This window comes from Brassica rapa, chromosome A06 (assembly GCF_000309985.2).
Source record: "Brassica rapa cultivar Chiifu-401-42 chromosome A06, CAAS_Brap_v3.01, whole genome shotgun sequence".
NCBI lineage: Eukaryota > Viridiplantae > Streptophyta > Magnoliopsida > Brassicales > Brassicaceae > Brassica > Brassica rapa.
The window spans coordinates 3990414-4017447 of NC_024800.2; the positions used below are offsets into that span (position 1 = coordinate 3990414).

Here is a 27034-nt window from a genome sequence, read left to right on the forward strand (position 1 = left end):
GTCCACCAATCGAATATAAAATTGGATCAAACCATACCAAACCGGAGAACTCTAGTTGGTTTACCAATTGATATAAAAATTTGACTCAAATCGAATATAAAATTGAATCAGACCATACCAAACCGGAGAGTCCTAGCTGGTTCACCATTTGATATACAATTGACAGAAAACGAATAAAATTGGATCAAACCATACCAAACCGGAGAGTCCTAGTTGGTTTACCAATTGATATACAAGTAACTGAAAGCGAATACAAAATTGGATATCTTGACAAAAATAAATTGGATCAAACCATACCAAACCGGAGAACCCTAGTTGGTTTACCAGTTGATAGTGAAGACTCCAACTCCAAGTTGCTTGGTCGGAGCTCCCCTCTCGTTAGCTACTGACTTGAAATGAGAGAACTTTCATCTCGACTTTTGATTCCTTCTTCATCTTCTACGTACGCCCTAATCACACTATACCTTAGTAAGCATCACTGCTTGATTCCTCCTCGTCTTTCTCTGTTTCTGGGTTTCGAATTTTCACACTAAAGTTTGCTTTTTTTTTTTACTCTGTTTCGCTTTGTAAAAGTTGCATGCTTTCTACTTCCCTTTCGAGTTTCACTTTGTCTCTCGACGACGCGCTTCACCTTCTCCAACGTTTCCTTACCTCCACAAACCACATCAAACAGATCCACTCTGTTCTGCTCACCACCAACGCACTACTCCCTTCGAGCCGTAAGACCAAGTTCGTCTACAACACTCTCATCCGATCCTACCTCACCACAGGACACCACAAGACCTCTCTACATCTCTTCAACCACATGCTCGCAAACCAAGTCAAACCAATCAACCTCACTTTCCCTTCCCTCATCAAAGCATCTTCCTCTTCCTTCTCTCTTCCCTACGGCCTTTCCCTTCACTCCCAAGCTCTTAAACGCGGCGTTCTAACGGACCCCTTTCTCCCGACTTCTTTCGTTCGTTTCTACGCCCAAGTCGGTGACTTGAGTAGCTCGAGGAAGGTGTTCGACGAAATTCTAAAACCTTGCGTTAAGGCTTGCAACAGTATGATTGATGCTTTCGGAAGAAACGGAGAGATGGGTTCTGCTTTTGAACTCTTTCGGAGAATGCATGCAACTGATGTGGTCTCTTGGACTAGTGTCATCAACGGGTTTGGTAAGAACGGGGCCCACTCCAAAGCTGTAACGCTTTTTAGGGAGATGATAGTGGTGGTAACACCCAATGAAGCTACTTTGGTTAGTGTGCTTTCTTCTTGTGCTAATTTAGATCGAGGAGGTGTTCATTTAGGGAAGCAGATTCATTGTTATGTTATGAGGAGGGAGGTGATTCTCGCTGCTACGTTAGGTACTGCTTTGGTTGACATGTATGGGAAAGGCGGTGACTTGGAGGCGGCGTTGATCGTTTTCGATCAAGTTTATGATAAAAAGGTTTGTTCTTGGAACGCGATGATCTCAGCTCTTGCCTCCAACGGTAGACCTGAGAAGGCGTTGGAGATGTTTGAGATGATGAAGGCGAGGAATGTGGATCCGAATGGGATCACTTTACTTGCGGTGCTCACGGCTTGTGCTAGGTCTAACCTTGTGGAGTTAGGTGTCAAGATGTTTAGTTCCGTGTGTGGTGAGTATAAGATCACTCCAACGTCGGAGCATTACGGTTGCTTGGTTGATCTCATGGGAAGAGCTGGACTATTGGCTGACGCGGTGAAGTTCGTGAAGAGTTTGGGGTTGGAGCCTGATGCTTCTGTTCTTGGTGCTCTTTTGGGTGCTTGTAAGATTCATGAGGATGCTGAGTTGGGAAATAAAGTAGGTAAACAGCTTATTGGACTGCAGCCGGAGTACTGTGGGCAGTACGTGGCGTTGTCGACGTTAAAGGCTTTGGGTAATAATTGGACAGAAGCAGAGGAGATGAGGAAGGTCATGATAGAAGCTGGAATTCGGAAAATCCCTGCATATAGTGTCTTGTCTTAAGGCTGGCTTGAGAAGTGAGAATAGATTGGTTTCAGACACAAGAGTTACTGTGTAATCTCTGTTCAGGTCAGTACATGTTCTGTCAGTAAATGTGATATAGTTCGCTTCTGTGAAACTCTCACTTCTCTTAGTTCGTTGTTATGGTTTGCAATATTCTTATGAGCTGAACATTAGGAGAAAGCAAACGCACACATAAACACAAGTTAATAATATGCTTATGTTTCTCTTTCACCATTAACAACAGAGTCAAAGAACCCAAGTTCTACTTAATTAGGATCTGTTCTGTCCCTGACAGCCATTATTGTTGAGTATATGTACACTGGATTGACTAGCAGCTTTGTTGTTAAACATGATCAAGAGCTCTTCAGCTCCATCAGCGTTCCACCAAGAACTCTTTTGAGACCATTCTTCTGTTCTGAAGTAAGCCGTGACGGGAACAAGACATCTAAGCGGACTCTGAGGTCTCCTATTTTCAAAGGGTCCAGAACCAGGACTGTTAGGTTCTCCCGTCCATAGTTGTTAAGCTAACGGTGACTCCGGTTAAAGCTTCTATCAAAGAAACTTTCTTCTTGACAATGGTTCTTGGTTACCTTTCTCAAGGAATGTGGTCTTCGTGCCTTTCTTCCAACGTGGTTTTATCTCTATCTTCAAAATCTCTTGTACTGACTTTGGCTTCCTGTAATAAAGATATCATCAGAATGACACAGAGAGATCAAAACCTCCGTGCTGATCGTAGGCATGGCGTATCTGAGGATCGCTGAGGACGTCATAAGCTTGGGAGATCTGTTTGAACTTGGCTTCAGCTGCTTTCTTGGTCAAGGGGTTTTTGACAGGGTGCCATTTCATGGCTAGTCTCCGGTAAGACTTCTTGAGATCATCGTCGTTAGCGTTTATACTCACCGAAGAGGCCACCTATAAAAAAGAACTGACAACATTTGGATTAACTTCAGTTTCAGTCCAGCTAACACCTTTGACTTTGAGATCCAATGATAATTTTATCATAAACTATTTACTATTTATTCAACTTTCACCACAATATAACACTTTAGTGATAGTTAGCCATTTATTGATTGATAGTTAAGCACTTGGAGCACTTGGTAAAAAAAAAAAGCACTTCGAGTATTTCTGTTTTCAAAAAAAAAAAAAAAATTGTTATCAAACAAAAATAAATTTTGTGTAAATTAATTATACAACTAAATTTAAATTAAAAATTATGTCATTCATAGAAAACAAGGAACATATATTTTTTTTTAATAAAAATATTAGATAAAATATTCGTTTTATTATTATATGTTTTAACAGGTTTCCAATTAAAGTCATACTAGGTGTTTTGCCCGCAATGCGGACTTAAACATTTTCATAATTTTTGAAAAGTTTTTTGTTCACTATATTCATTATACTAAAATAAATCTTAAAATAACTTAATATTATATTTTATTATATAATTAATTTTTTTATTTGATTAATATTTAATTATATAATTTATGTTTTAACTTTTTACTAAAATGCTTTTTCAGAAAATAATACAATATATATATGTAGAAATTATCTTTTTTTATTATATTTTTATATTTTGATAATTCAATATTCTATTTTAATTATATGATTAAGAATTTTATTTGATTAACATTTAGTTATATAATTCATGTTTTTAACTTTTTATATATAATTCATGTTTTTAACTTTTTACTAAAAGACTTTTTCAGAGAACTATACAATATATACATAAATTATTTCTTTTTTAAATTATATTTTCAGATTTTGGATTATTAATTTTAATCAATTATCTTATCAAATAATTTACAAATTTCGTTTTTATTTTTTAATTTAGTTATATATTTTATAGATTAAGGGTATAAACGATATTAACCGCTCTAACTTTTAACGTGAGAGCTCGATTCCAAAAATTTACTTCGCAAACAATAGTATAGATTGTTTTTTTTGTACTCTAACGTCATATTGTTTTTAAGACGATTTTGCAGAGAAATTTGACATAATCATTTTCTCCATGAGATGCAAAATTTTTATGTAGAAGTTCAACAATACTATCACACCAATTTTCGAATGCTTCACGCAAATGAGTTGTAACATTCAAATCTGGTAATAATCATTAGAGTACAACATGTTTTGTCTTAAAATTTTAAAATGAAGAAACAAAAATATTTGTTGCCGGTAGCCTACGGATTTTTATTGACCTTTGTTATGTATTTAATCAGGAATTGACATCTTTGTGTTTGCCACTGTGGCTGCGCTAAAACAAACAAAAAATCAAAAATTCAACAAAATGTTAGATACATCAATTAACTCATGTAAATATAACAACTACAAGATTAATGTATATGCTTGCAAATCGTGATCGCTTGCTATAATCCATACAATAATTCATACAATTTACATTTATTTACAATTGAACAAGCGTCATCACCTTGATTAACAAGGAACATTCTCTTCCACAAAATAGACCAGAAAGAAATAAAATAAAAACCAACTTGCATTTGTTCTACATCGACTAAGTATTATTAAGAAGAGTTCTTGGAGTCTTCTATAAATACGCAGACAATGTCTCCTTTTTTAATACAATTAGATTTGTTTTTGGCCCAAACTATTGTCATTAAAATCAAATATTTTTGGTTTAAATCAGTTTTAGTCAGCCATTTAGGCGATTAATCGGTTTTTAATGTTCCAAAATATTTTGTTTAATGTTCCAAAACTATCAAGTACAAAGCCATCCAAGGAAACACGTGTACACAGTTTAGAGTACCTTCTAAAAAAAACTTAAAATGTTTTGCAAACGCTCAAAACAAAAAAAAAGATAAAATTGATGTCACAAGCTTCCTGCTACACCGATGAAAGTCAACCCTCTAGAAGGAGAATCTCTCTCCATGTTAATTGCTTGTGTCCAACGTATTCTAGCAGTCGTGCTACATTGCTTTCATCAAAGGCTAAAATCATGTTGTAACCAGCTCTCTCTACCTTCCGGAGAGCCATATCAAAGTTCTTATCACCTGCGATGAGGAGTAGAGTCGCAAGAACCAGCGTATCTGCCATCCAATGATCAATTCTTTGGATGATGCGAACGTCGCTTGCCTGTTTACACTTATTTACGATTGAACAAGTATCACCACCTTGATTAACAATGAACATTCTCTTCCATAAAATAGAGATCTCTACCAGAAAAAATAAAATAAAAACCAACTTGCATTTGTTCGACTAAGTATCACTAAGAAGAGTTCTTGGAGTCTTCTATAAATACATAGAAAATGTCTCCTTTCTTTTCAGACAATTGGACTTGTTTTCTAGCCCAAACTATTGTCATTAAAGTCAAATATTTTCAGTTTAAATCAGTTTTAGTCAGTCATTTAGGTGATTAATTGGTTTTTAAAAAGATTAATTGGTTTTTAAAAAGATTAATTGGTTTTTAAAATGATTAATCAGGTTTCTGATTAATTGAACCGATTTGACCAAAATCACGGCGGTTAAACTCGGTGGAGCGCATAGACCCGCATTTTAGAACACAAAGATTACTATATATGTTGTGTACATAGAATGTACCTAGCTCAACTAAGGTTTTATCTAGCAAACACCCTTAAAGTCCATACAAAATAAGTAGCTCTAATTTTAATTATAAACTATTTATTATTTATCCACATTTTCATTGTAGAACACTTTAGTGATAATTAGTCACTTAGTGATAGTTAAGCATTTAGAGAACCTCCATTTTTATGAATTACAAATGTAATCATATTTTAGTTAAAACTACATCATTCAAGTGTGACATAAATTATTTAGAAAATAGTATTTATTATTTTAAATTATATTATATGTTCATAGTGTTCAAGTGCTAGATTTTATATAAAATAAAAAACATAAACGAATAAGTATTATCACTCTTGATTTATTCTTGCAAGAACTCAACCAACAAATCCACCACAACCAACAACGTAGGCCGTGGGCTTGGCAAAGATCTTCTTAGCAAATTCAGTTAGAGTTGCAGTTTCACAGCGGGATCGTTACAGAACCAACAACTCACCTTCATAGCTCACACCTTTCCGTTCCTACTTCAGCTGATTTCAGCTGCTCCTCGCTTCTCTGTTTTGCCAATCACGATGGACCAATATTTCGACTGTTGGGTCTATATCTAAAAATTTACTTATTTAAAGATGATCAGTCCAAAAAGATGTCAAAATAAAATAATGGACTAACTATGTTGTTAGCCCATTTTGATTTTGAATTGATTGTTCTAGTCTTGTCAACCACCTTAAATTTTTGTGTCTTTCTTATTATTTATATATTCTGTTAATATGTTTATTTCCACATCTGTCTGTCAGAACAAACTTTGTCAGAATAAATAAAAAACAATCAAAATCTCATATCATATATTAGAGAAGATAATTAGATATATATCTGGTTTAATCCTAATTAAAAATATAAAAATATAGATATTTTAAATATATTTTTTTAGAAAATAGTATTTTTATTGGGTACGATATTTGTTAAAAAAATAATTAATTTTAAGTGTTTCAAAAAAAACTGTTTAATTATAATATAAATCATTTACCATATTAGAGATTATTTATTGAAGGGTCGGCAAGAAATGGGCCATGCGTATCGGCCCATACAAACCAATTAATGAGCATCGACGATTTATATATGCGGAAGATCGCTCTCTCGCTCGCTCTCTCTTTCGCACACACATTGATCCGTCGCTCGCCCATCGTTTGCATTTTTGCAGGAGAATGAACCAAATCGAGAACATGCATGTGGGGGAGGTGGAGAAAGCTTTTGTGCTATGGGACATGGGAAACTGTCCGATTCCAGATGGTCACGATCCTCTTACGGTAGTTGCGAAAATACAAATGGCGGTGGAAAAGTCAGGCCACGTCCGCCGCAACGGTCAAATCTCCATCACTGCAATCGGGAGCAAACTAACAGAGATCCCTGGTGAAGACGTTATGAGTAGACTCTCTTCGTTTGAAATCTCTCTTAAACATTCCCACCGTAAGTCTTTCTTGTATAACTTTTTCTAATGGATTAGGGTTTAGATTCAGCTCTCTGCTTTCCTCGCGCAGTCTATATACATGATTTGGATGAGTGGGCCGATGCGAATCCTCCTCCGAGTACTATGATGATCATAGATGATCATGAGCGAATAGGATGGATAGCTTCTAACCTTTCCGACTTTGAAGATGCTGGATACAGAATTCTTCTTGCATATCCTCAGCGCACCACACCCTTACCACGTTCCTTTTCTAAACAGTGGGATTGGGATGCCTTAGTCACTGATGAACAGGAGACAACAACAACAACAACGAGCCTTGTTTATAGTCAGGGTAGGTACAATGATGAACATCCCTTGGCTTGCGAAGTATGCTTTGTTGCTGTCAAAAGCTTTGAAGATTTCACCGCCCATCTCAAGAGTGTAGAGCATGAGTATGGTGTAAGCATCTCTCTCTCTCTCTGTGTGCGCTGCTGCTTGTGTATTATGCCATGTTGTTCTTATTATTGTATATGTGTTATCAAGCAGGAGTGGGACAGGTTTGCTTGTAAAAACGGTGTGGATCGTACTATCCGTGAAAACTTGCCCTTTGGTCGATCATCAGAGGTATGTGTTATCAAATTCATCCAGTCTCATCTCAAAGTTGTTTTTTTTTTTTTGTAAAATCTCTAACACTGATTTCCACTGGCTGGAGATGGACTTGCTGCTTACGCAAGACATGGATAGACGTCTTATGAAAAGGAAGGAGCGTAGCTGCGGGCGTCGAATCAGACTTAACCCAACGCAATCCAAGGCAAGTTGGACATTTCTTTTCCTTCTGAGTCCCGCCTAATTTAGCTATGAGTTTTGATTTTACCTTGACTTGGGTTTTATTCTAAAGTATTGAAAGGAACATTTGAAGAAGGATAAGGTGGGAGAAGAAGCGAGAAGAGGGTGTTTCGATTTTCATATGCATGGTTTAATAATGTAATAAATAACGTATTGCATTTTGTTTAATCTCAAACGAAAAAGACAGTTGGTGTTGTTGCTTTAACGTTCTCTCTCCAAATTTTTGTGTCATCCATGCCTAAAGTTGTCAAAATGGATAAACCAAACCAAACTAAACCATGTCCAAATAAAACCAATCTTCTATTGGTTATGGTTCAACCCAAACCATTTACCTAATGGTTTGGTTTAGTCTCCAACGTCGGAGCATTACGGTTGCTTGGTTGATCTCATCGGAAGAGCTGGAGTATTGGCTGACGCGCTGAATCTCGTGAAGAGTTTGCCGTTTGAGGCTGATGCTTTGGTTCTTGGTGCTCTTTTGGGTGCTTGCAAGATTCATGAGGATGCTGAGTTGGGAAATGAAGTAGGTAAACAGCTTATTGGACTGCAGCCAGAGCACTACGTGGCGTTGTCGACGTTAAAGGCTTTGGGTAACAATTGGGCAGAAGCAGAGGAGATGAGGAAGGTCATGGTAGAAGCTGGAATTCGGAAATCCCTGCATATAGTGTCTTGTCTTAATGTGTTCAAAAAAAAAATGTGATGTCTTAATGTGTAGTCTCTTGCTTCTCTTAGTTCATTGTTATGGTTTGTAATATTCTTATGAGCTGAACAATAGGAGAAAGCAACACAAGTTAATATACTTCTGGTTCTCTTGCACCCTCAACACAGAACCAAAGAACCCAAGTTCTACTTAATTATAATCTTTTGCGTCCCTGACATCCATTATTATTTAAAAAAATACATCATTCGTAGAGAAACAAATTATTTAGAAAATCTTATATTATAACTTCTTTTCATATTTATTTTCTTCTTTATATTATTTTGATTATAAAATATTCATATTAGATGTTCTTAGTGTTCAGTGCTGGATTTTATGAGACATCATTTTCTTACTTCTCGATCAACATAAATAAAAGTGCTTCATTCAGCAAGCCTGATACAAACTTAACCTTCAAAATACACTTAACAACATACCAAAGTAAAATTAAAACATAAATAAATAAGTACCATCACTCTCATTTTATTCTTTCAAGAACTCATCAACCCACAGTTCCACAACTACCACAGCCATCAGCTTAGGCCGGCGGCTTGGCAAAGATCTTCTTGGCGAATTCAGCAAGCGTTGCAGTCTCGGGCATGACAGGTTTCACAGCAGGATCGTTACAGAACCTCTCAGCCCATTTGGACAGAGAAGGAGTCTTGACCTCATCAATAAGTTTATGACCACCTGCCAACTCGGTGACTCTCAACCAAGCCAAGAAGCACCCAAACGCAATGTCGAGGTAACCGATGTGATCACCATTGAAGAATGGTTTTCCTTTGCTGCAATCGTTGAAGGCCTTCTCGAGAAGCGCGTTCCCTTCTTCCACTTGAGCTAACACAGCCTTCTTCTCTTCTTCTCCCTCAGCTTTTAGGATACTTTTTAGAGAGGGAAACCACTTCATTCATGTTCAACGTCGTCACATAAAAAACATAAATATTATCTCATGACATGAAACTATAAATAAAACATGTGGATCAGGTAAAAGAGGGGAACCTTTTCATCAATGTAGGCCGCCCAGAACCGAGCGATGGCTCGATCATAAGGAGTGGAAGGTAGCATGGACGGTCCAGATGCGCTCCAAGTCTCATCAACATACTCAACGATGATGTTAGACTCACAAACCGGTTTGTCAGCATGAATCAGGACGGGAATCTTCTTGTGAACCGGGTTTGATTTAAGAAGCAACTCGCTCTTTGCTCCAAACGACTCCTGGAGGAACTCGTAGGGAACCGACTTGAGGTTTAGAGCAATCCTCGGCCTCATCACAAAAGGACTCGCCCATGCGCCGATCACCTTCACTTCGTCGCTAGCCATTTTCTCTTCAAGATCAAGAACAGAGAGAAGGACTTGGTTAAACTCGTTGAAGCTTTGGTGGTAGATGGTAGGGGATTATATGGAAGCGACGAGGGGGTAGGTAAGGTCGTAACGTAAGGCTTTCGGAATTTCATGGAGGTGACGAAGCACCAGTTAAAGTTTGACATGTGTCTTCTACGGTTGGGAAAACGTTGAAATGTTGGTGCATCACTTTATTAGGGGCGAGCGTTACATATTCACATTGTTCGGATGCGTGGTGTGAACTTGAACCATTAACACACCGACAACTGTGTCATCTTCACGTGTTCACATTTGTACTTCATGCATAGAGATAGCTTTCTCTCAATGGGACCATTTACGATATTGTGAAACAAGTGAAACTTATTTAAAGGATAGTTACGTTACGTACAATTGTACAAATCTACCATTCGAGTACATTCACTTATCCAAACACACAGGTCATACTGTCATTTAGTATTGATAAATAATAATAATCATTTTTAGTTGCTCTATATATACGTACATTTAATATTTGTGTTGGCTAGTCATGTTTTATGTATTTGTATTGAATGCATTTTTTAATAATTTAGAACATCTCCGAAAAAACTTTATAACTTCAAATATAAAGTTTTTTTCTCTTCAAAAAAAAAACTTCATAACTTCAAATTTAGAATTTTGAGTTGTGAAATTTCATATTTTTATTTATATTTTGGTCTTTATAATTAATTAAACATCATATTTATGATTTTAAGTATCTTTTCATTTATATTTTTAATATTTAAAACTTTTGTATATCATAAATATTTCAAAATTTATTTTAATAAATTCGAAATTTTACACATAAAATTAAATAAAATTTTAAGAATAAAATTTATAATATTTTGAAACTAGAACTAGACAACAAGAATATTACAAAAGAAACTTAATACAAGAATTTTTTAAAAATATACATAAAGACATAATTATTATACAAATTTAAATATTGTAACAATATTAATAGTCTAAAAAATTTGCTTCGAGATCTCTAAAATATTGTTCAAACAAATTTTTTGTAACCAAAGATGGAGCATTATGGAAATAATTTTATGGAATAGTGTGATATTTTACTTGTACTTTAATATTTAATTATATATTTCTATTTATAATTTATATTTTAGTGTAAGAATTTATTTATAAATATTAGTGTAATATTTTTATATATGTGCTAATTTTTTATAATAAATATATGGATTAGTATTAATTATGACAAATATAAGAACATAGTGTTCGTTCACATGGATCAACATCTCCCGGTGTGGTTTATAGAGTCAATATGAGTCGGTAAAGTTGTTGACAAAAAAAAGAACCATAGTTTAAATTATAAATAATTTTGAAATTAAATTAAAATTTTTACTTTTGAAAAAAAACACCTTCAAACTTCAAATATAGAGTTTTGAAAACTCTAAAATAAAGAAATTTTCTGGAGATGCTCTTATAACGATATAACCATTTAGGCAGGTAGTTTCCATGAAATAAGTATACGTTAAAAAAGATCAAATGAGTATGGTCTAGTAGCTATCATCAAATGTAAGCTAGACGTTACTCTTTTTCATTATTTCTTTTGTGATAAGTTTTCCTTACACCAACCATCTTTATACATGAAAAAAAAAAGTTGATCGGCTTCCAGAACAATCTCTTGAGAAGAATAGCAAATAGAATAATGCCTTTGGAAGATGCATTATATATATATTCACTAACTACAAACACATCATCATACAATGAATTAAAAACAAACTAAAGTTGAGAATAATTTCCTGAGAAACTTTAACTTAGCCTTTAGGCTTCTTTACCATATTCTGTTGAATCTATTCCCTTATCCCTGCCCTTTTCTTTGGTTGGGTGGGAGCTTTAGTGTGAGTGGGCACTTCATATTAATGATGCTTTTCAATTATGTAATATCTTCTAGGCCTTGTTTTCTGGTTAGTTTGGGACACCTACAGGGATACCTTTTTATCATATGTAATCCTCTAGGCCTTGTTTTCTGGTTAGTTTAGGACACCTACAGGGATACCTTTTTATCACAAGAAAAAAACATATTGTCTTAAATTTATTTTCTGTTCACTTAATTACACTTTCAAATTTATATATATCCAATCATTCTTATCACCTATTTCTCAAAATAAATTAGATTGTAACCATCGCTAGCTAGTTTTAATACACACTGACAAACATGTTTTTGTATGTAAATCAAGCATATCATGATTTTTCAGCGTATTCAAAGTCGAATGTTGTGTTCATAAACAAAACAAAAATTTGTAAATGCATATAAACAAAAAAATTGTAAATGCATACAGACCCCCAACCAAAAGAATCTATTATTTAACACAGAAAAGAAAAACTATATATACAAATATTCTGCCTATATTTGAATATAAATGTACATGCAAGCATTACATATTCCTCCTCTAGCATTCACCTATATTATTAGGTTAGTCACACACTCAATTCATAAGTACTACTCACATTTCTATCTCCCTCTATCTCTGAAACATCTAGCAAATGGGTTTGAAGCACTCTTCTTCTTCTTCCTTTTTCTTCCTTATCCTTTTCTTCTTATTCCTTTCTTCTCAAGTCTCCTCACAAGCCTGCCTTAAAACATGCGGCCAAATACCCATCAAATACCCGCTTGGAACCGGGTCTGGTTGCGGTGACCCACGTTTCACACGTTACATCAAGTGCGACCCAGACCAACAGACTTTAACGCTCACCACCCACACAGGCTGCTACCCTATCACTTCCGTCGACTACGCCAAGCAAACCATTTACGTCACGGACTCGTCGATGTCCACGTGTGCATGTACCCGACCCAGCCAAGGATTCGGGTTGGACTGGGACGCGCCGTTTTCTTTCCACGACGACACCGTTTTTACGCTGCTGGACTGTTCTGTTGACGAATCCCCTGTTTTCAAGCCGTTAAGTAACAGTACCGGACGTGTCTCTCTATGTGACCGTCAAAGCTCCTCCATTTGCAACTTCTTGTACTCTAATTGCAGGTAAACCGAAATTCCCCTTTAACCAACATAAGTTAATCCCGGCTAGTGATTTTATCTAAACCGAAATGAAAACCGAATCAGCTTCCAATTTATCTTGGAGATATCACATAAGAGATGCTCTAAGTAACTAGTGATAGATAAAGTATATTAGATCATTTGGTATGACAAATACATATATGAATTGTAATGAACCCGGTTTACTATTGGTTTTGACTTTAGAGCATCATCTAACATCTGTTTGTTACTTAACCCGGTTTGACTTTCCGGTTTTGATAGGGCGATTAGTCTGATCAACCTCCAAGAATCAACTTGTTGCGTCTACGTACCTCTAGATCTCGGACCATCGTTTGAAATGGATCTACAGAAGCTCCGGTGCTCTTCTTACTCCGGTTTCTACAATCTTGGTCCGGCCCAAGAATCTCACCCTGAAAATTGGAACTATGGAATCGCACTCAAGTACAAGTTCAACGTCTTCGATGAGTACCCTGCCGTGTGTGGTGGCTGCGAGCGTAGTAACGGTGCTTGTGGGTACAACACTCAGACTAGCTCCTTCGTTTGTAATTGTCCCGGTGGGATCAATACGACGTCAGATTGTTTCTTCCTTTATAACTCGGCTTCTATTGTTCTTCCTTGGTTTTCAAGTAAGCAACACTTTCCATACTCTTTCACATATTATCTTGAGAAATTCTTGGGGTGTTATCTTCAGCTATAACTTCTTTATCTAATCTTATATAATTTTCCTTAAATTAACAGGAGAATGGGTGATGTACCTTTTGGCATGGGTGGTTCTTTGGACAGTGATGAGTCTTCCTTGAAGGAGTTAAAGGCTTTCGCGTTAGTACGTACCAACTTGGGAGCATCAAGGATTAATGGTTCTCGTAGAGAAAGCTTAATGAATGAAATCTTTGCTTTTTCTTTCTATATTCTTTGTGATATCTTCATGGTATAAGATTCTCTATTGGTTCTCTGTGTTACTACTGTCTATCATAGATGGAATGGTTCGTAAAGAAAAAGAAAATTCGTTTCACATATATAGTAAAGAGATACCAAAATACACAAAACAAAAACAACTTTTAAGTCGTAAGAAACAGAAAGGTATAAAAGAAACACACAACAAGCGGAGAGGGCACACTATTTCTTACTGCACAACTCCAACATTGAAACAGAATTAACACTGAGATGAGACTCTAAGCTTCATCGTCGTCTTCATCATCTAGCTTATAGGAACTAAAATGATCGACCCTAAACCTCCACTCCCCTTTAACAGGATCAAACGACACAAACTCAGCTCCTTGTGCCTCAGCTTTCCTCTTAAGCATCATCTTATACTTCTCCACTCTCTCTCCTTCAGTAAACTGTTTCCCTGTCTTCTTATCGATACATTTTATATTCAGCAATGTTACCTCCGCCGGTTTATTCAACCCTTGCCCAACCGCCGGTTTCTTGCTCTCGTCCAGGTACACAATCACTTCCCGGTTATTGAACTGAACCAGAGATTCTAAGTCTAGCCTACGAACATCAGTCTCTCCCATGAACTTTATGCTCCCATAACCTTGTCGCCCCACCACAAAGTCTCTAACCCGCCTGCAATAACCAGGATCCGCTCTTTCCTTAGCCGCTAGTTCCCGGATACTTGGCTCCGTGAAATAATCGGATTGGCGTAGCTTAGGCAATAGCGCCTCGATATCTGCACCGTTCTCGTAGACAACTGCGGCCTTTCCGGCTCTGTGTCCACCTAGTATTCTGGAGGGACGGTCTATCTCTCCAGCGTGATCTGTGCTTGTTGCGCCGTTTGATTTCTGATTTCCATTGACAGATGGCCGAGTCCTTTCTTCAGCAGAACCAACTTCTCCGTTATCATTTTCTGTGAATATTTTCCCTCAAGTCAGTCAAAGAATGGTCCAAATATGGCAAAACGTAATGAAGCTTTTTTTTTTTTTACATTTGCCTATTTTATATACTTACTGACGTGGTTTGCCGCATCAGTAGCTATTTCTGAACTCTTCCCTGAAATTTACAGATAATATTGTCAAAAAGAGCCAGGAATCATTGAACTCAGTAGTCAGTACCATTTTCGTGGTGAAGTTTTCTAAGATTTGAACGAAAGCTTACCATTTTCTTGTACTGGAGCAATGGGGCGGTCCTTTGGAATTGTAGATTTGACCCTTGAAGACCACTGTTGAACTGGGCGTATAACTAGAGCTCTAGGGTTCTCCCTCGGAATGAAAAGAGCATCTGCCTTTGGTGTACTTGAGGAGTTCTCCTCGTCATCAGCGAAGAATGGAACCTACAAAAACCATTTCTGATTTAAACATGTTGAACGAACATGTAGCACCAATATCAAGATTGAGTAAAATATAGTGCGAGTAAAAATTCACAAGATAGAAGCAATGCCTTTGGACCATTGTCGCCAGGACGATACTTTCTTGCCGGCAACCTGGCCCGCCTTTGTAAAAGGTGTCTAGAAGTCAAGAGAGATGATATTCTAACAGGAACAGGTTTGTCAACAACCTGGTAGGAAAAGAAACAATATGAACAAAGAAGAAAATGAATGAAATGGCAAAGAAGAAATTGAGTTGAGAAACTTTCAGGTATGACAATAATTAATTTAGAAAAATATCAAATTTCTACTAACAAGTTGATATTAGTTCTGATTTAAACTTCAACTTAAAACCTTAATAAAACTATTTGATAATATTTAGGAAAGACCGAAAGAATTAAAAGAAAAATGCACAATCTGTGTGTTGCTGAAAGAATTGTAGGCTTACAGGCATGCTGGAGATTCCATATTGAATTGAAGGTGAAGTTCCACTTTGGTTTATTGAGATCTGAGGCATAGCAGGAAGTGTTCCAAATGGGTTGGTAACAGGAACGGGTTGCAAAACAACAGAGCTCGGTGGAGCAGGCCTGTCAACAAAAAAGAATGAAAATTGAAGCTTCAATAGAGCAAAACAAAACTTCCAGGAAACGAAAGTCATGCAAGGACTGATGTCAGAAAGACCATACGTTTGCCCGAAGTTGCCTTGACCAAAAAATCCCAGTCCACCAGCATTTCCAGTTGCATTAGCTTTAGACCACCAATATAGTAAGAGTTAGCATCTAGAAATAAGATGATACCGTCAGTGACTTGGTTGACAGAGGTACCTGCTTGTGTTTGACCGAAGTTGTTGAAACCAAAGCCATTTGACGCTTGACCTGGCTGAGATGATTGGAAAGGTGTCATACCAGCAGCCTACAGAAAAAAGTTCAAGATTAGAACGCCTAAATCAGATTAAAAGTGAAGTGCAGTAGAGGGTGTTAATGAAGAGAAGTAAAAGAACTACTAACTGTGAAGAGAGCAGGCATCACCAAAAGAAATGAGAAAAAAAAAACTAAGTGCTTGGGCTTAATAACGAATACGAAAAACGAATCACCATTGTTTGTCCAAAGGGAGAGTTGCTAGACGTAGTTAATGTTGAAGAACTTGAAAACAAGTTGCCAAACCCAGTGGAAGGTTTATTGAAGATGTTAGTTTGGCCAAATGCAGGAGCACTACTCTGTCCGAACTGTCCAAAGGTAGAACCAGTCTGTCCAAAGGTAGAACCAGTCTGTCCAAATGCAGAACCAGTCTGTCCAAATGTAGAGCCAGTCTGTCCGATCGAGGGGTTTGAGCTGAACAGATTAGATGACTGAGTGTTCCCAAATGCTGGAGTTGCCCCCTGAACAGGAGTTGAACCAAATATTGATGGAGAAGAACCAAATAACGGTGATGAGGTGGTTGTTCCAAAAGCGGGGGATGATCCAAAGACGGATGTGGTAGTTGATGAAGTTGACCCAAAAAGATTGGATGAAGATGTTACACCAAAGGGCGAGGAACCAAAATTTGAGGTAGCCGTTCCAAAACCTGAACTGGCAATTGTTGGGGCTTGAGGGGCAAAAGGATTAGTGGACGTTGAGCTCGAAAAAGGGTTTGTTGGATTTGCTGGTGTCTGACCAAACGCCGGTGATGGAGAAAAAGGATTTGGCTGAGCAGGTGATGCACCAAATCCAGTATTTCCAGCAGACTGGCCAGCAGGAAGCGGTCCACCTGAAAATCCATCTTTATTACAAAAAGTACAATAATATAGCGTTAAGGAGATGTAATACAAGATTTGTTTGATCAACTGTACCTTTATCTCCTCGCTGGTAGTCTTCCCACCTTAGCTCCTCATGGCTTTTTTCTTTGTATGCCGGCATGGCAGAAATAGATTCTAACTTTCCAGCAGGCGCACCACTGCCTGTCTCTGCCTCAACTGTTGGTGCATAAGGCACGGCTCGACTGCCCGCTTGTTGTTGACCACCGAAAGGTGATTGACCAAAACCAGAACTCCCAAATGTTGGGGTTGAAGCCTGCCCACCTACAAAACAAATCATTCAAACATATTATCCTTTATTCAAATGACTAACACAGCAGTTAGTTTCTACATGCTAAAGGGAGAACCTTGGGCTCCAAAGGGAGATGGTGTAGAGCCAAATGCACTGCTGCCAAACGCTGATGTGGACTGGCCAAAAGCTGGAGAGGAGCCAAAACTGAAGGATGAGGTGTTTGATGCACCAAAAGTAGGAGTACTAGATGCTCCAAAGGCAGGAGTACTTGATGAACCAAAGGCAGGAGTACTTGATGCACCAAAAGCAGGAGTGGCTGATGCACCAAAAGCAGGAGTGCTAGAAGCTCCAAAGCCAGTGTTGCCAAACGTGGTACCAGTGCCACCAAAGGCTGGAGTCGGTGAAGCACCAAATGCAGGTGTGTTTGTGGCGCCGAAGGTATGTTGGTTTGAGGCGCCAAAGGCAGGTGTGCTTGTAGCACCAAAGGCAGGCGTGCTTGATGCACCAAATGAGGGTGTGCTTGTAGCCCCAAAGGAAGGAGTGCTTGATGCACCGAAGGCAGGAGTGCTCGTGGCACCAAAAGGTGTGGATGAACCAAAAGTGCTGTTTCCAAATGCAGGTTGCGATTGCTGTGTTGTGCTTCCAAAAGGATTTGACTGAGGTGTTGAGAATCCCAGTGGTTTCTGCCCAAAAGCAGAAGACCCTGAGAAAAAAAAAAAGAACAAATAAATTAGCTTAGTCCCAAACGCAAACGTGAAACTGAAGACTAAATAATATCTGAACTAAAGAAAGGAAAAAAACAAATAAATTTGGAGCAAATATCTAGAAAAACCAGCAGAAAGAGAACACAAAAAAGTGAACAGTTCTAGAATATTAAATCTGATAGTGACAAACATTCTACAAACCACAGAACTGGACACTACGCACAGAAACAAACAACGCACATAAATTATTGAAAATATCAAAAGGCCACCTCCTCAGGTATCCAATATCCATGATGTTAAAGACAGAAAATACATTCATATCCAGGAAAAAACAATAAATCACCGAGAAAACTAACAAACCATGCGACGAAAGACATATAAAGGCCCGTACTTACCACCAAAAGGTGAAGATGCTGGAGATGCTCCAAAGGCCGGAGTGGAATTCCCAAACGCTGGTGATGAAGAAGCTCCAAAAGTTGGGGTGGAGCCAAACGGAGAGGAGGCTTGAGGTGCACCAAAAACACCGGTTGAAGTGCCACCAAATATTGAACCCCCTGTCTGCGCACCAAAAGGTGCAGACGCGCCGAACGGCGTTGCTGGAGCAAAAGGATTATTACTACTAGAATTGCTGGTCTGACCAAACAAAGATTGGGTTTGGGACCCAAACGGGCTGCTACTAGATGACTGTCCAAAAGCTACAAGAACAATATTTCTTCAGGTCAGTTTTCTTTTGTAGCGTTACAAAATAAATAAAAGAAATAACGAAACAGAAGGCTACAGAAACCAACGAGTAAGAATAAGATCATGTCAGTGCACTTACGATTAGATGAGCCAAACATCTTCCTCTATTGTCTCAGAACGCAGGGCCCAGCCAAAAGAAAGTATATTATCTTGTAGCTGGTAAAGAAAACAAACTATTAGGAAGTATTGGTGAAACATAATAATACTAGAGTTCAACATTAAATGAAAGTAAATGCATAATAAGCTGGTATAACTGAGAGATGACGAATCTCTACACCTTATGAACTACGGAGATTACTCAAAGATGAATTCAGCGATAACGAACCTCTCTAAACAAGGCAACATCACATATAGAAACCAGCAACTCAGAAACTTAACTAACTACGCAAAACGAAATCGAGACTAATCGTTGCATTTAAACACCGCGAAAGAATCGAAGAAAAACCTATGAATCCGATGTAGGAATTGACGAACAAGGTCCACACACGCACACACGTTCTTCGATCAATGAAGCTCCGAGCGTCCAATTCGTTTCCTGCGGGGGAAGAAATTAGGGTTCAGGAGTGAAATCTCCGGGAAGGGAGAGAAAACGAATAGATTCGTCGTCGTCGAATCAAACGTTTGAGTTGAAATACTAAGGCGGAAATGAACCTGGAAACGAAGAGCTCGATCTTAAAAACCGGCGGAGTAGGGAGAAATCTCGCCGGAAATTTGAAAGCGACGACAGTTGCAACTTGACGGAGCGATGGAGGGCGAAGATTGGCGTTTTGTTTCTTCTATGACTTGTCTACCTGCTTGCTGATGGCTCATACGATTTATTTCTTTTAATGTGATTTATTATTCACTAGCGTAAACCCGCCCTACGGGCGAGCGAGTAGATAAATTAATAATACAATTTTATTTTTAAATATTTAACCTACTTTTAACTAAAAATATAATCCATGTGCTTAATTTTTCTACAACAATTTTAGCTATTTATTTAAAATAATTTGAATCATGGTATAAAATATTATGATTCATGTTTAAGTTTGTGATGGCTAAAATGAATACTTTATTTACAGAAACTATGAACATATAAAGAAAATAGGTAAAACCTTTTTATGGTAAAAGTTCGAAATATCATAAGTTTGTTGGAAAATTATTAGGAGCAATAGCTTACTTCTTTTTTTGAAACACTTTTGTTTCGAGGACCTGCTTCCTTGTCATTCGTTTTTTCTTGTAATGAAGAGATTGCTAACACTGAGGTTTTTGGATTTTAGGTACTGTCCAAGATTGTCAATTCCCATATATAAATATTTCTAACGTGTATTTGTATCAATATTTCAAGCATCATTTTGTAGAACAAATGTAAGATACAATTTAGAGAGCATCTTCGTTGCATCATTGTACTGGATAGCAAATTGTTGGAAACGTGCAACATAAAAGCATCATCAGTATTCTTTAAGATGAGTTCATAAGCTTACTTAACTGTTCATATTTACAGAGATAATGAGTGTGCTACAGATAAATACAAATGAAGCAAAAAATACAAATAAACTATAATTTGACAAAGCACAAAAGTGTGAAGATAATAATGATAAGACTGTAAGATACAGAGTTGCATGATGTTTTTGTTGTTCTTTCCATTGTCTTAAAACGTGAAACTTTTGTCGAACCCGAATATGTGTAATGTTGTTGTCTTTCTTTCATTATCGCCCTCTTCTTTTTTTCTTGCCGTGTATGGCGTGAAAAATGTATTAACCTATATACATCACAAATTAAATAGAAAAGATAAAGACTGAAAGCATTTATCAGTTCAACAATAATGAACAAACACTATATGGTCTACTGTGTCAAAGTTGGTCAGCTAGGTTTTGTAGTGGAAAATATCAAGTAACCACAATGACAGAAACGTTGGTCAGATGAAATTTTGGTTTTCAGATATAAATGTTTCTTCAGACGCAAGACACACGTCCAGTGGAGTTCAAAGATTATTTTAAACATACGATGCAATCGTCGTTGACATACAATGATCAAAGAATCATGCGATCAATGATGATTTTCCCAGAGGAAGGAAAAACACCAGTGAGTAGACATAATATAATCCATACTCATGTCTTGTTATACCCTCTAAATAGCTGCTCATACAAATCCATCACCAACCACAGAAAATACCCTTTTATGTTCGATACTTTCCTGTTTTAGGATATTAAATCATAGTCTGACACAGTCGTAGAACCTGTGCTACTTACTACTGTAGAAGTTACCTGAGTGAATAAGCACTGCCTTAATGTGTAATCTCAGATATTTAATCCCCCCTCATTTCCTCAACTGATGCTTTGAGGAGTCGTTTGACCTGTAAATAAAGAAGCATTCACCGGAGATAGAGTTGCAGTCATGAACCGGACGGTGACTTAGATGAGAGTCGCCTGCAAATACGGCAACAAACAAAACTAAAATCAACAAACAAACCAAAATCATCTCCCAAAGAGGTAAACTCAATCTTATCGAAATAGTTTGATGATCATGAGTTTCTCACCAGAAACACTTTTGCATCGAGGAGGAGAAGGTCTACACCGATATGGTTGCCGCCGCTCTTCATATTTCTCGCCTCCCAAAACCTAAGCAGTAGATCACGGACAGACTACAAATCAGCGAGGAGGAGAACAAAATTAGTCATTCTTCATATTTAATTAATTAATTTGAAGACGGCAGAGATGTGTAAAGCAGTTAACCGTAGAAATTACACAGACGTTAAAAATATGAACTTTAAAAAAAAAGACATAGCAATCATCAAAAGTTGGGGAATGGCTCAGCCAAAATCCTAAAACAAAAACTTCAAAACACAATGAAAAATTAATTTCTGGATTCAATAAGGCAGAGATGTGTATAGAATTAGATATTATTTAGACTATGAGATAAAATCGAAGTTTAATAGCTAACCTGAGAATCAAGAAGGAGCATGTCGACTCCCATGAGATCTCCACCACGGCCTACATTCCTGGGGTCCCAGAAACGGAGCAGGCGAACTTGAAGGGTGGAGGAAGAGCGGCCACGCTGTAAGTCGGAGAGGAAGACCAAAGCATTAGCCATAACTCATACCTTTTTTTGTTTGCTGTTTAGTTTAGCATAGATGAGAGGATGATTCTTTTTTTTTTGTTCAACGGATGGGAGGCTGATTCTAAAAGCAGGAGCTCATAACTTTTTATAGTCGAACGCCACCGCCTTCCAGTCTCAAGAGTCGCATTGAATATGGATCGTGAGTGGTCTATTAATGGAGGGCTTTAAGAGAGCATGTCGGTTACTGTCACCACTTCCCACCGGAAGGAAGAAGATGGAAGGTCGCTTGCGCGATGAGGAGGAGAGAGCGAAGATGGAGACACCACAAACCCTTAAAAAAAACGTAGCGTTTCATTATTGGGGGGAGCCTGGATCTATCTATCAATATATGAGCTCAAATAATGTAGACACAGCCCAACGAACAAAACCCAAAACTTATTAAATGAAACGCAAAGTTTCAAAGAAGAGGAACACGTGGTAGTTTCTGGTGATCCTATTTAGTGACGTGTCCTCTTGAGAAGGAGAGAATTGTTTACTTTATAGTATTAGACTAGGGATTAACCCGGGCTACGCCCGGGATTTTTATTATTTTTCTACTTTAAGTTGTTAAATTATTTATATTTAAGGTATGATATATATTTATATAAATGTTAAGATGCATGTCATAATTAAAATTTATTTTTAAATTTTAACACGTTAAAGTAACATATTTTTTACTATTTAAATATCTTTTTGTAATTTTGTTGGCTATCTAGTTATCATATTTAGCAAAACTATCTCTTGAGTGTTGAAATAAATGTTTTAGATATTTAATTAAACTGTAGAGTATTTTCGGATCGACCACATGCTCAACAATCGATCCATCCGTAAAAAGATGGTCGATCTCCTTGGCCAGGTAAGTACAATTTTAGCAAAAATATCTTTGATTTTCAAATATTAAGTATATAACTATTCTTTTGAATATTGTTTTTTGAATTGTATTTTTTGATTAAATTATTGTATTATAATATTTATGTAAATATTTTTTGATGTTTGAATTTGTGTTGTTCGTATACTTAACCTAGATGATATTGATGTTTAACAATTTATTGTTTTCTGGATATAGAAAATAATGATATATCAAAACATATCTAATACTTGTTAAATGATAGTATAATGTAAATTACTTCCATTATTTGAAAATAACCATTTGTTGTTTTTATTTATTTTTTAATCAGAAATTATTTTTATTTAAAAACATCATTCATATATAATATAATAGTTTAAGTTTGGAAGATTAATCTATATATATAAATTATGTATATTTTTAAAAAAATAATTTAAGATATTATATATTGAGTAACTGAATAAAAGCTGAATTTCTTATCTTGAAAATAAAATATTTATAGTTTTGTCTTCATGTTATACTCACCAATCCATAATTGATATTTATAACTCAGTACGTTTTTTAAAAAACTTAGTTTTAAGTAATAAATGAATTTAATAAATTAAATTCATCCCCTATAATGTTCTGTAAATTATATTTAAAAACTCTCTAAAATTATATTTTAATCATAATATTACTATTATTTAATTTAAGTTATTTTAAGCATAATATATGCTAAACCAACTTAAATTATATTTACAATAGGACCATCCTAAACCGGTTAATAAACCAAAAACAATACTAAACCAACATGAACCAATACCTGATTCGGCGAGGAAGGAAGTGTTTCGGGATAAACGCTTGAATGGTTATTAACTGTAATGGTTTGATCATGAAAGAGTTAGTATGAATATTAACAATAAAATTATGGATTAGATTAATTTAAATTTGTAAGAATATCTTTGAGTCTAAGAAAAACAATTCAATTCCCATGAATAAGTTTGGCTTTTGGAAGTTGCGGGTTTCCCAACAATGAATCCACCTAACAAAAAGTTTGTTGTTATAAAAAATCTCATTCAAGGTCATTAAAGGTTTTTGGGACGGCAAGATTTGATGGTGGAACCATTTTTTTGCTCGAGTACTATGAAGTTTTTCTTGATAGTGTGAGGTTGATGTTGATAGAATAATGAGTTTTATAGAGACTTTCTTGATGTAAAACTATATTTTTTTTTGTTTAATGTGGTATTTTCATTTTTACATAATTTACTACCATTTTAAGATAGATGTCCATTTTATTTAATGTACTCTTTCCATTTTTTTGAAAACTGTGCATTTACTTATTATTGTATATATAATTCATATATTTATATATTTATAATATTTACTTATTATTTATTTTTTCTATATATTTTGTATTTCTATTCTTATACTTTATATTTTGTTAATATCTATATTTTATATTTAAGATATATGTTTAAATTTTAATGTATTTTTCCATTTTTAATGTAAAACGGCAATGTTTAATAGAAGAACTGGACAAATAGTCAAATAGTTATATTTATGTTTTTTCTTTTTTATAAAATGGTAATGTTACATTATGGAGATAAACCGTTTTTTTAGTGAAAAATGGTAATCTTACATATGTTTAATGTAGTTTTTCCATTTTTTATGTTGTATGTTTACATATTATTGTTATTTTTAAATGTAAAATGGTAATCTTACATATGTTTAATGTAGTATTTCCATTTTTATGTTGTATGTTTACATATTATTTATTATTTTCGAAATTATATATAATGTTTTTTTTACAAAATAGTAATGTTACATTATGGAGATAAGCTGTCTTTTTTTTAGTGAAAAATGGTAATCTTACATATGTTTAATGTTGTTTTTCCATTTTTTATGTTGTATGTTTACTTTTTAAAATAAAAATGTAAAATAGTAATCTTACATATGTTTAATGTAGTATTTCCATTTTTATGTTGTATGTTTACATATATTTATTATTTTCGAAATTATATATAATGTTTTTGACTTTTTTTATAAAACGGTAATGTTACATTATGGAGATAAGCCGTCTTTTTTCAAGTGAAAAATGGTAATCTTACATATGTTTAATGTAGTTTTTTTATTTTTTATGCTGTATGTTTAAATATTATTTATAATTTTCGAATATTAGTAATATTAAAATGTAAAACTATATTTTATGTCACGTGTCATCTTTCGGAAGAAGTTTTTTTTGCTATGTGGACGCTCTATGGAGCCTCAAGGTTATATAGCAAATTACATGAGTTTATGAGTGTATCTACGCCAATTACTCTATATTTAATGTAGTATTTCCATTTTTTATGTTGTATTTACATATTATTTATTGTTTCGAAATTATATATAATGTTTTTTTTACAAAATAGTAATGTTACATTATGGAGATAAGCCGTCTTTTTTTAGTGAAAAATGGTAATCTTACATATGTTTAATGTTGTTTTTCCATTTTTTATGTTGTATGTTTACATATTATTTTTTAAAATAAAAATGTAAAATAGTAATCTTACATATGTTTAATGTAGTATTCCATTTTATGTTGTATGTTTACATATATTATTATTTTCGAAATTATATATAATGTTTTTTTGACTTTTTTTATAAAACTGTAATGTTACATTATGGAGAAAAGCCGTCTTTTTTCAAGTGAAAAATGGTAATCTTACATATGTTTAATGTAGTTTTTTCATTTTTATGCTGTATGTTTAAATATTATTTATAATTTTCGAAAATTAGTAATATTAAAATGTAAAACTATATTTTATGCCACGTGTCATCTTTCGGAAGAAGTTTTTTTTGCTTATGTGGACGCTCTATGGAGCCTCAAGGTTATATAGCAATTACATGAGTTTATGGGTGTATCTACGCCAATTACTCTATATTTAATGTAGTATTTCTATTTTTATGTTGTATGTTACATATATTTATTATTTTCGAAATTATATATAATGTTTTTTGTTTTTTTATAAAACGGTATATTACATTATGGAATTAAGCCGTCTTTTTTTTTAAAGTGAAAAATGGTAATTTTACATATGTTCAATGTAGTTTTCTATTTTTTATGTTGTATGTTTCATATTATTATAATTTTGAAAATTAGTAATATTAAAATGTAAAACTATATTTTATGCCACGTGTCATCTTTCGGGAGAATTTTTTTTTCGCTGATGTGGACGCTCTATGGAGCCTCAAAAGGTCCCTTTTATTAGTAAGGACTAGGGATTAACCCGGGCTACGCCCGGGATTTTTATTTTTTCTAATTGAAGTTGTTAAATTATTTATATTTATATAAATGTTAAAATGCATGTCATTTTTATTTAATAAATTTTACAGTTATTAAACGCATATTTAACATATTACTATTTAAATATTTTTTGTAATTTTAGCTATCTATTTCATATTAACAAAACTATCTTTTTAATATTTTTAAGATTTTATTAAACTAGTATTTTGGATGAACATTTTGTGATGTAAATGATGTCGATTCCTGGAGGATATTAATTTTAAAAATTTTTTTTTCAAATAAATATATATATCAAAAATTGATTTTTGATTAAATTATTGTATTATAATGGTTATGTAAATATTTTTTTGATGTTTGAATTTTTGTTGTTCGTATACTTAACCTAGATGATATTGATGTTTAAAAATTTATTGTTTTCTGGAAATAGAAAATAATGATATATCAAAACGTATCTAATACTTGTTAAATGATATTATAATGTAAATTACATCCATTATTTGAAAATAAACATTTGTTGTTTTTATTTTTATTTTAAATCAGAAATTATTTTTATTTAAAAACATTATTCATATATAATATAATAGTTTAAGTTTGGAAGATTAATCTAAATATATAAATTATGTATATTTTTTAAAAAATAATTTAAGATATTATATATTGAGTATCTGAATAAAAGCTGAATTTCTTATCTTGAAAATCAGATATTTATATTTTTGTCTTCATGTTATACTCACCAATCCATCATTGAAATTTATAACTCAGTACGTTTTTTTAAAAACTTAGTTTTAAGGAATAAACAAATTTTAAATTAAATTCATCACCTATAATATAATGTTCTGTAAACTATATTTGAAAAGTCTCTAAAATTATATTTTTAAGCATAATATTATTATTATTTAATTAAGTTATTTTAAACATAATATATGCTAAACCAACTTAAATTATATTTACAATAGGACCATCCTAAACCGGTTAGTAAACCAAAAACAATACTAAACCAATATGAACCAATACTTGATTCGGCGAGGAAGGAAGTGTTTCGGGATAAACGTTTGAATGGTTATTAACTGAAATGGTTTGATCATGAAAGAGTTAGTATGAATATTAACAATAAAATTATGGATTAGATTAATTTAAATTTGTAAGAATACTTTTGAGTCTATGAAAAACAATTCAATTCCCATGAATAAGTTTGGCTTTTGGAAGTTGCGGGTTT

General features: G+C 34.7%; 6 protein-coding genes, 1 long non-coding RNA gene and 1 pseudogene across 16 annotated transcripts; 4 read left to right on the forward strand and 4 right to left on the reverse strand.

Annotated features, from left to right (window-relative positions):
• The first annotated feature begins 347 nt into the window (after positions 1-347).
• LOC103871805 (putative pentatricopeptide repeat-containing protein At1g10330) lies at positions 348-8959 on the forward strand. 4 transcript variants are annotated; one of them, XM_033274163.1, is made up of 2 exons: positions 348-2029; positions 8511-8959. In XM_033274163.1, exon 1 carries the CDS (start codon positions 578-580, stop codon positions 1967-1969), a length of 1392 nt encoding a protein of 463 aa, XP_033130054.1. In that variant the 5' UTR covers positions 348-577; the 3' UTR covers positions 1970-2029; positions 8511-8959. The 4 variants fall into 4 exon arrangements, with proteins under 4 accessions (XP_033130054.1, XP_033130053.1, XP_033130051.1 ...); XM_033274162.1 differs by having other exon boundaries at positions 348-2024; positions 8506-8959; XM_033274160.1 differs by lacking the exon at positions 8511-8959 and adding an exon at positions 2091-2203 and having other exon boundaries at positions 348-2031.
• Positions 2123-5017, reverse strand: LOC117125911 (annotated as a pseudogene).
• LOC103871806 lies at positions 6620-8013 on the forward strand. The gene is made up of 5 exons (XM_009150114.3): positions 6620-6967; positions 7039-7406; positions 7494-7571; positions 7660-7758; positions 7846-8013. The coding sequence occupies exons 1-5, from the start codon at positions 6706-6708 to the stop codon at positions 7849-7851; spliced, it is 813 nt and encodes a 270-aa protein (XP_009148362.1). The 5' UTR covers positions 6620-6705; the 3' UTR covers positions 7852-8013.
• Positions 8835-9873, reverse strand: LOC103871807 (glutathione S-transferase U17). The gene is made up of 2 exons (XM_009150115.3): positions 9487-9873; positions 8835-9388 (listed from the first exon to the last, which is right to left on the reverse strand). Exons 1-2 carry the CDS (start codon positions 9805-9807, stop codon positions 9026-9028), a joined length of 684 nt encoding a protein of 227 aa, XP_009148363.1. The 5' UTR covers positions 9808-9873; the 3' UTR covers positions 8835-9025.
• Positions 9874-12122: 2249 nt separating this feature from the next.
• LOC103871808 (wall-associated receptor kinase-like 15) lies at positions 12123-13868 on the forward strand. Its single transcript, XM_009150116.3, has 3 exons — positions 12123-12839; positions 13116-13480; positions 13593-13868. The coding sequence occupies exons 1-3, from the start codon at positions 12346-12348 to the stop codon at positions 13652-13654; spliced, it is 921 nt and encodes a 306-aa protein (XP_009148364.1). The 5' UTR covers positions 12123-12345; the 3' UTR covers positions 13655-13868.
• LOC103871810 (nuclear pore complex protein NUP98A) lies at positions 13843-19475 on the reverse strand. Of its 2 annotated transcripts, none has more exons than XM_009150117.3 (14): positions 19280-19475; positions 19074-19163; positions 18708-18784; positions 18283-18582; positions 17299-17886; positions 16988-17215; positions 16253-16905; positions 15984-16071; positions 15846-15906; positions 15608-15746; positions 15234-15350; positions 14952-15126; positions 14805-14846; positions 13843-14703 (listed from the first exon to the last, which is right to left on the reverse strand). In XM_009150117.3, exons 3-14 carry the CDS (start codon positions 18724-18726, stop codon positions 14027-14029), a joined length of 3087 nt encoding a protein of 1028 aa, XP_009148365.1. In that variant the 5' UTR covers positions 18727-18784; positions 19074-19163; positions 19280-19475; the 3' UTR covers positions 13843-14026. The 2 variants fall into 2 exon arrangements, with proteins under 2 accessions (XP_009148365.1, XP_033130050.1); XM_033274159.1 differs by having other exon boundaries at positions 18708-18781; positions 19069-19163.
• A 259-nt stretch (positions 19476-19734) lies between these two features.
• Positions 19735-21370, forward strand: LOC117126284. Its single transcript, XR_004448846.1, has 2 exons — positions 19735-20122; positions 20226-21370. It is a non-coding gene; the product is annotated as an uncharacterized LOC117126284 (long non-coding RNA).
• LOC108872317 lies at positions 20083-22365 on the reverse strand. Of its 6 annotated transcripts, none has more exons than XR_001959090.2 (4): positions 21551-22362; positions 21147-21228; positions 20875-21036; positions 20083-20369 (listed from the first exon to the last, which is right to left on the reverse strand). XR_001959090.2 is itself a non-coding variant. In XM_033274172.1 (3 exons), the coding sequence occupies exons 1-3, from the start codon at positions 21698-21700 to the stop codon at positions 20935-20937; spliced, it is 261 nt and encodes an 86-aa protein (XP_033130063.1). In that variant the 5' UTR covers positions 21701-22365; the 3' UTR covers positions 20548-20934. The 6 variants fall into 6 exon arrangements, 4 of the variants coding, with proteins under 4 accessions (XP_033130063.1, XP_033130062.1, XP_018515310.1 ...); XR_004448845.1 differs by having other exon boundaries at positions 21147-21251; positions 21551-22360; XM_033274172.1 differs by lacking the exon at positions 20083-20369 and having other exon boundaries at positions 20548-20963; positions 21551-22365.
• Between the last annotated feature and the right edge of the window lie 4669 nt (positions 22366-27034).

Coding starts and splice junctions, on each gene's coding strand:
- LOC103871805 (XM_033274163.1), top strand. CDS start 578: ATGCTTTCTACTTCCCTTTCGAGTTTCACTTTGTCTCTCGACGACGCG.
- LOC103871806 (XM_009150114.3), top strand. CDS start 6,706: ATGAACCAAATCGAGAACATGCATGTGGGGGAGGTGGAGAAAGCTTTT. Junction 7,407..7,493: donor GTGTAGAGCATGAGTATGGT/GTAAGCATCTCT, acceptor GTTATCAAGCAG/GAGTGGGACAGGTTTGCTTG. Junction 7,572..7,659: donor CCTTTGGTCGATCATCAGAG/GTATGTGTTATC, acceptor CACTGGCTGGAG/ATGGACTTGCTGCTTACGCA.
- LOC103871808 (XM_009150116.3), top strand. CDS start 12,346: ATGGGTTTGAAGCACTCTTCTTCTTCTTCCTTTTTCTTCCTTATCCTT. Junction 12,840..13,115: donor TTCTTGTACTCTAATTGCAG/GTAAACCGAAAT, acceptor CGGTTTTGATAG/GGCGATTAGTCTGATCAACC. Junction 13,481..13,592: donor TGTTCTTCCTTGGTTTTCAA/GTAAGCAACACT, acceptor TTAAATTAACAG/GAGAATGGGTGATGTACCTT.
- LOC108872317 (XM_018659794.2), bottom strand. CDS start 21,700: ATGGCTAATGCTTTGGTCTTCCTCTCCGACTTACAGCGTGGCCGCTCT. Junction 21,229..21,550: donor TGCTCCTTCTTGATTCTCAG/GTTAGCTATTAA, acceptor TCTACTGCTTAG/GTTTTGGGAGGCGAGAAATA. Junction 21,037..21,146: donor TCGATGCAAAAGTGTTTCTG/GTGAGAAACTCA, acceptor CCGTATTTGCAG/GCGACTCTCATCTAAGTCAC.
- LOC103871807 (XM_009150115.3), bottom strand. CDS start 9,807: ATGGCTAGCGACGAAGTGAAGGTGATCGGCGCATGGGCGAGTCCTTTT. Junction 9,389..9,486: donor CGGCCTACATTGATGAAAAG/GTTCCCCTCTTT, acceptor ACATGAATGAAG/TGGTTTCCCTCTCTAAAAAG.
- LOC103871810 (XM_009150117.3), bottom strand. Junction 15,747..15,845: donor CAAGGCAACTTCGGGCAAAC/GTATGGTCTTTC, acceptor TTTTGTTGACAG/GCCTGCTCCACCGAGCTCTG. Junction 14,847..14,951: donor TGCTCCAGTACAAGAAAATG/GTAAGCTTTCGT, acceptor TGTAAATTTCAG/GGAAGAGTTCAGAAATAGCT.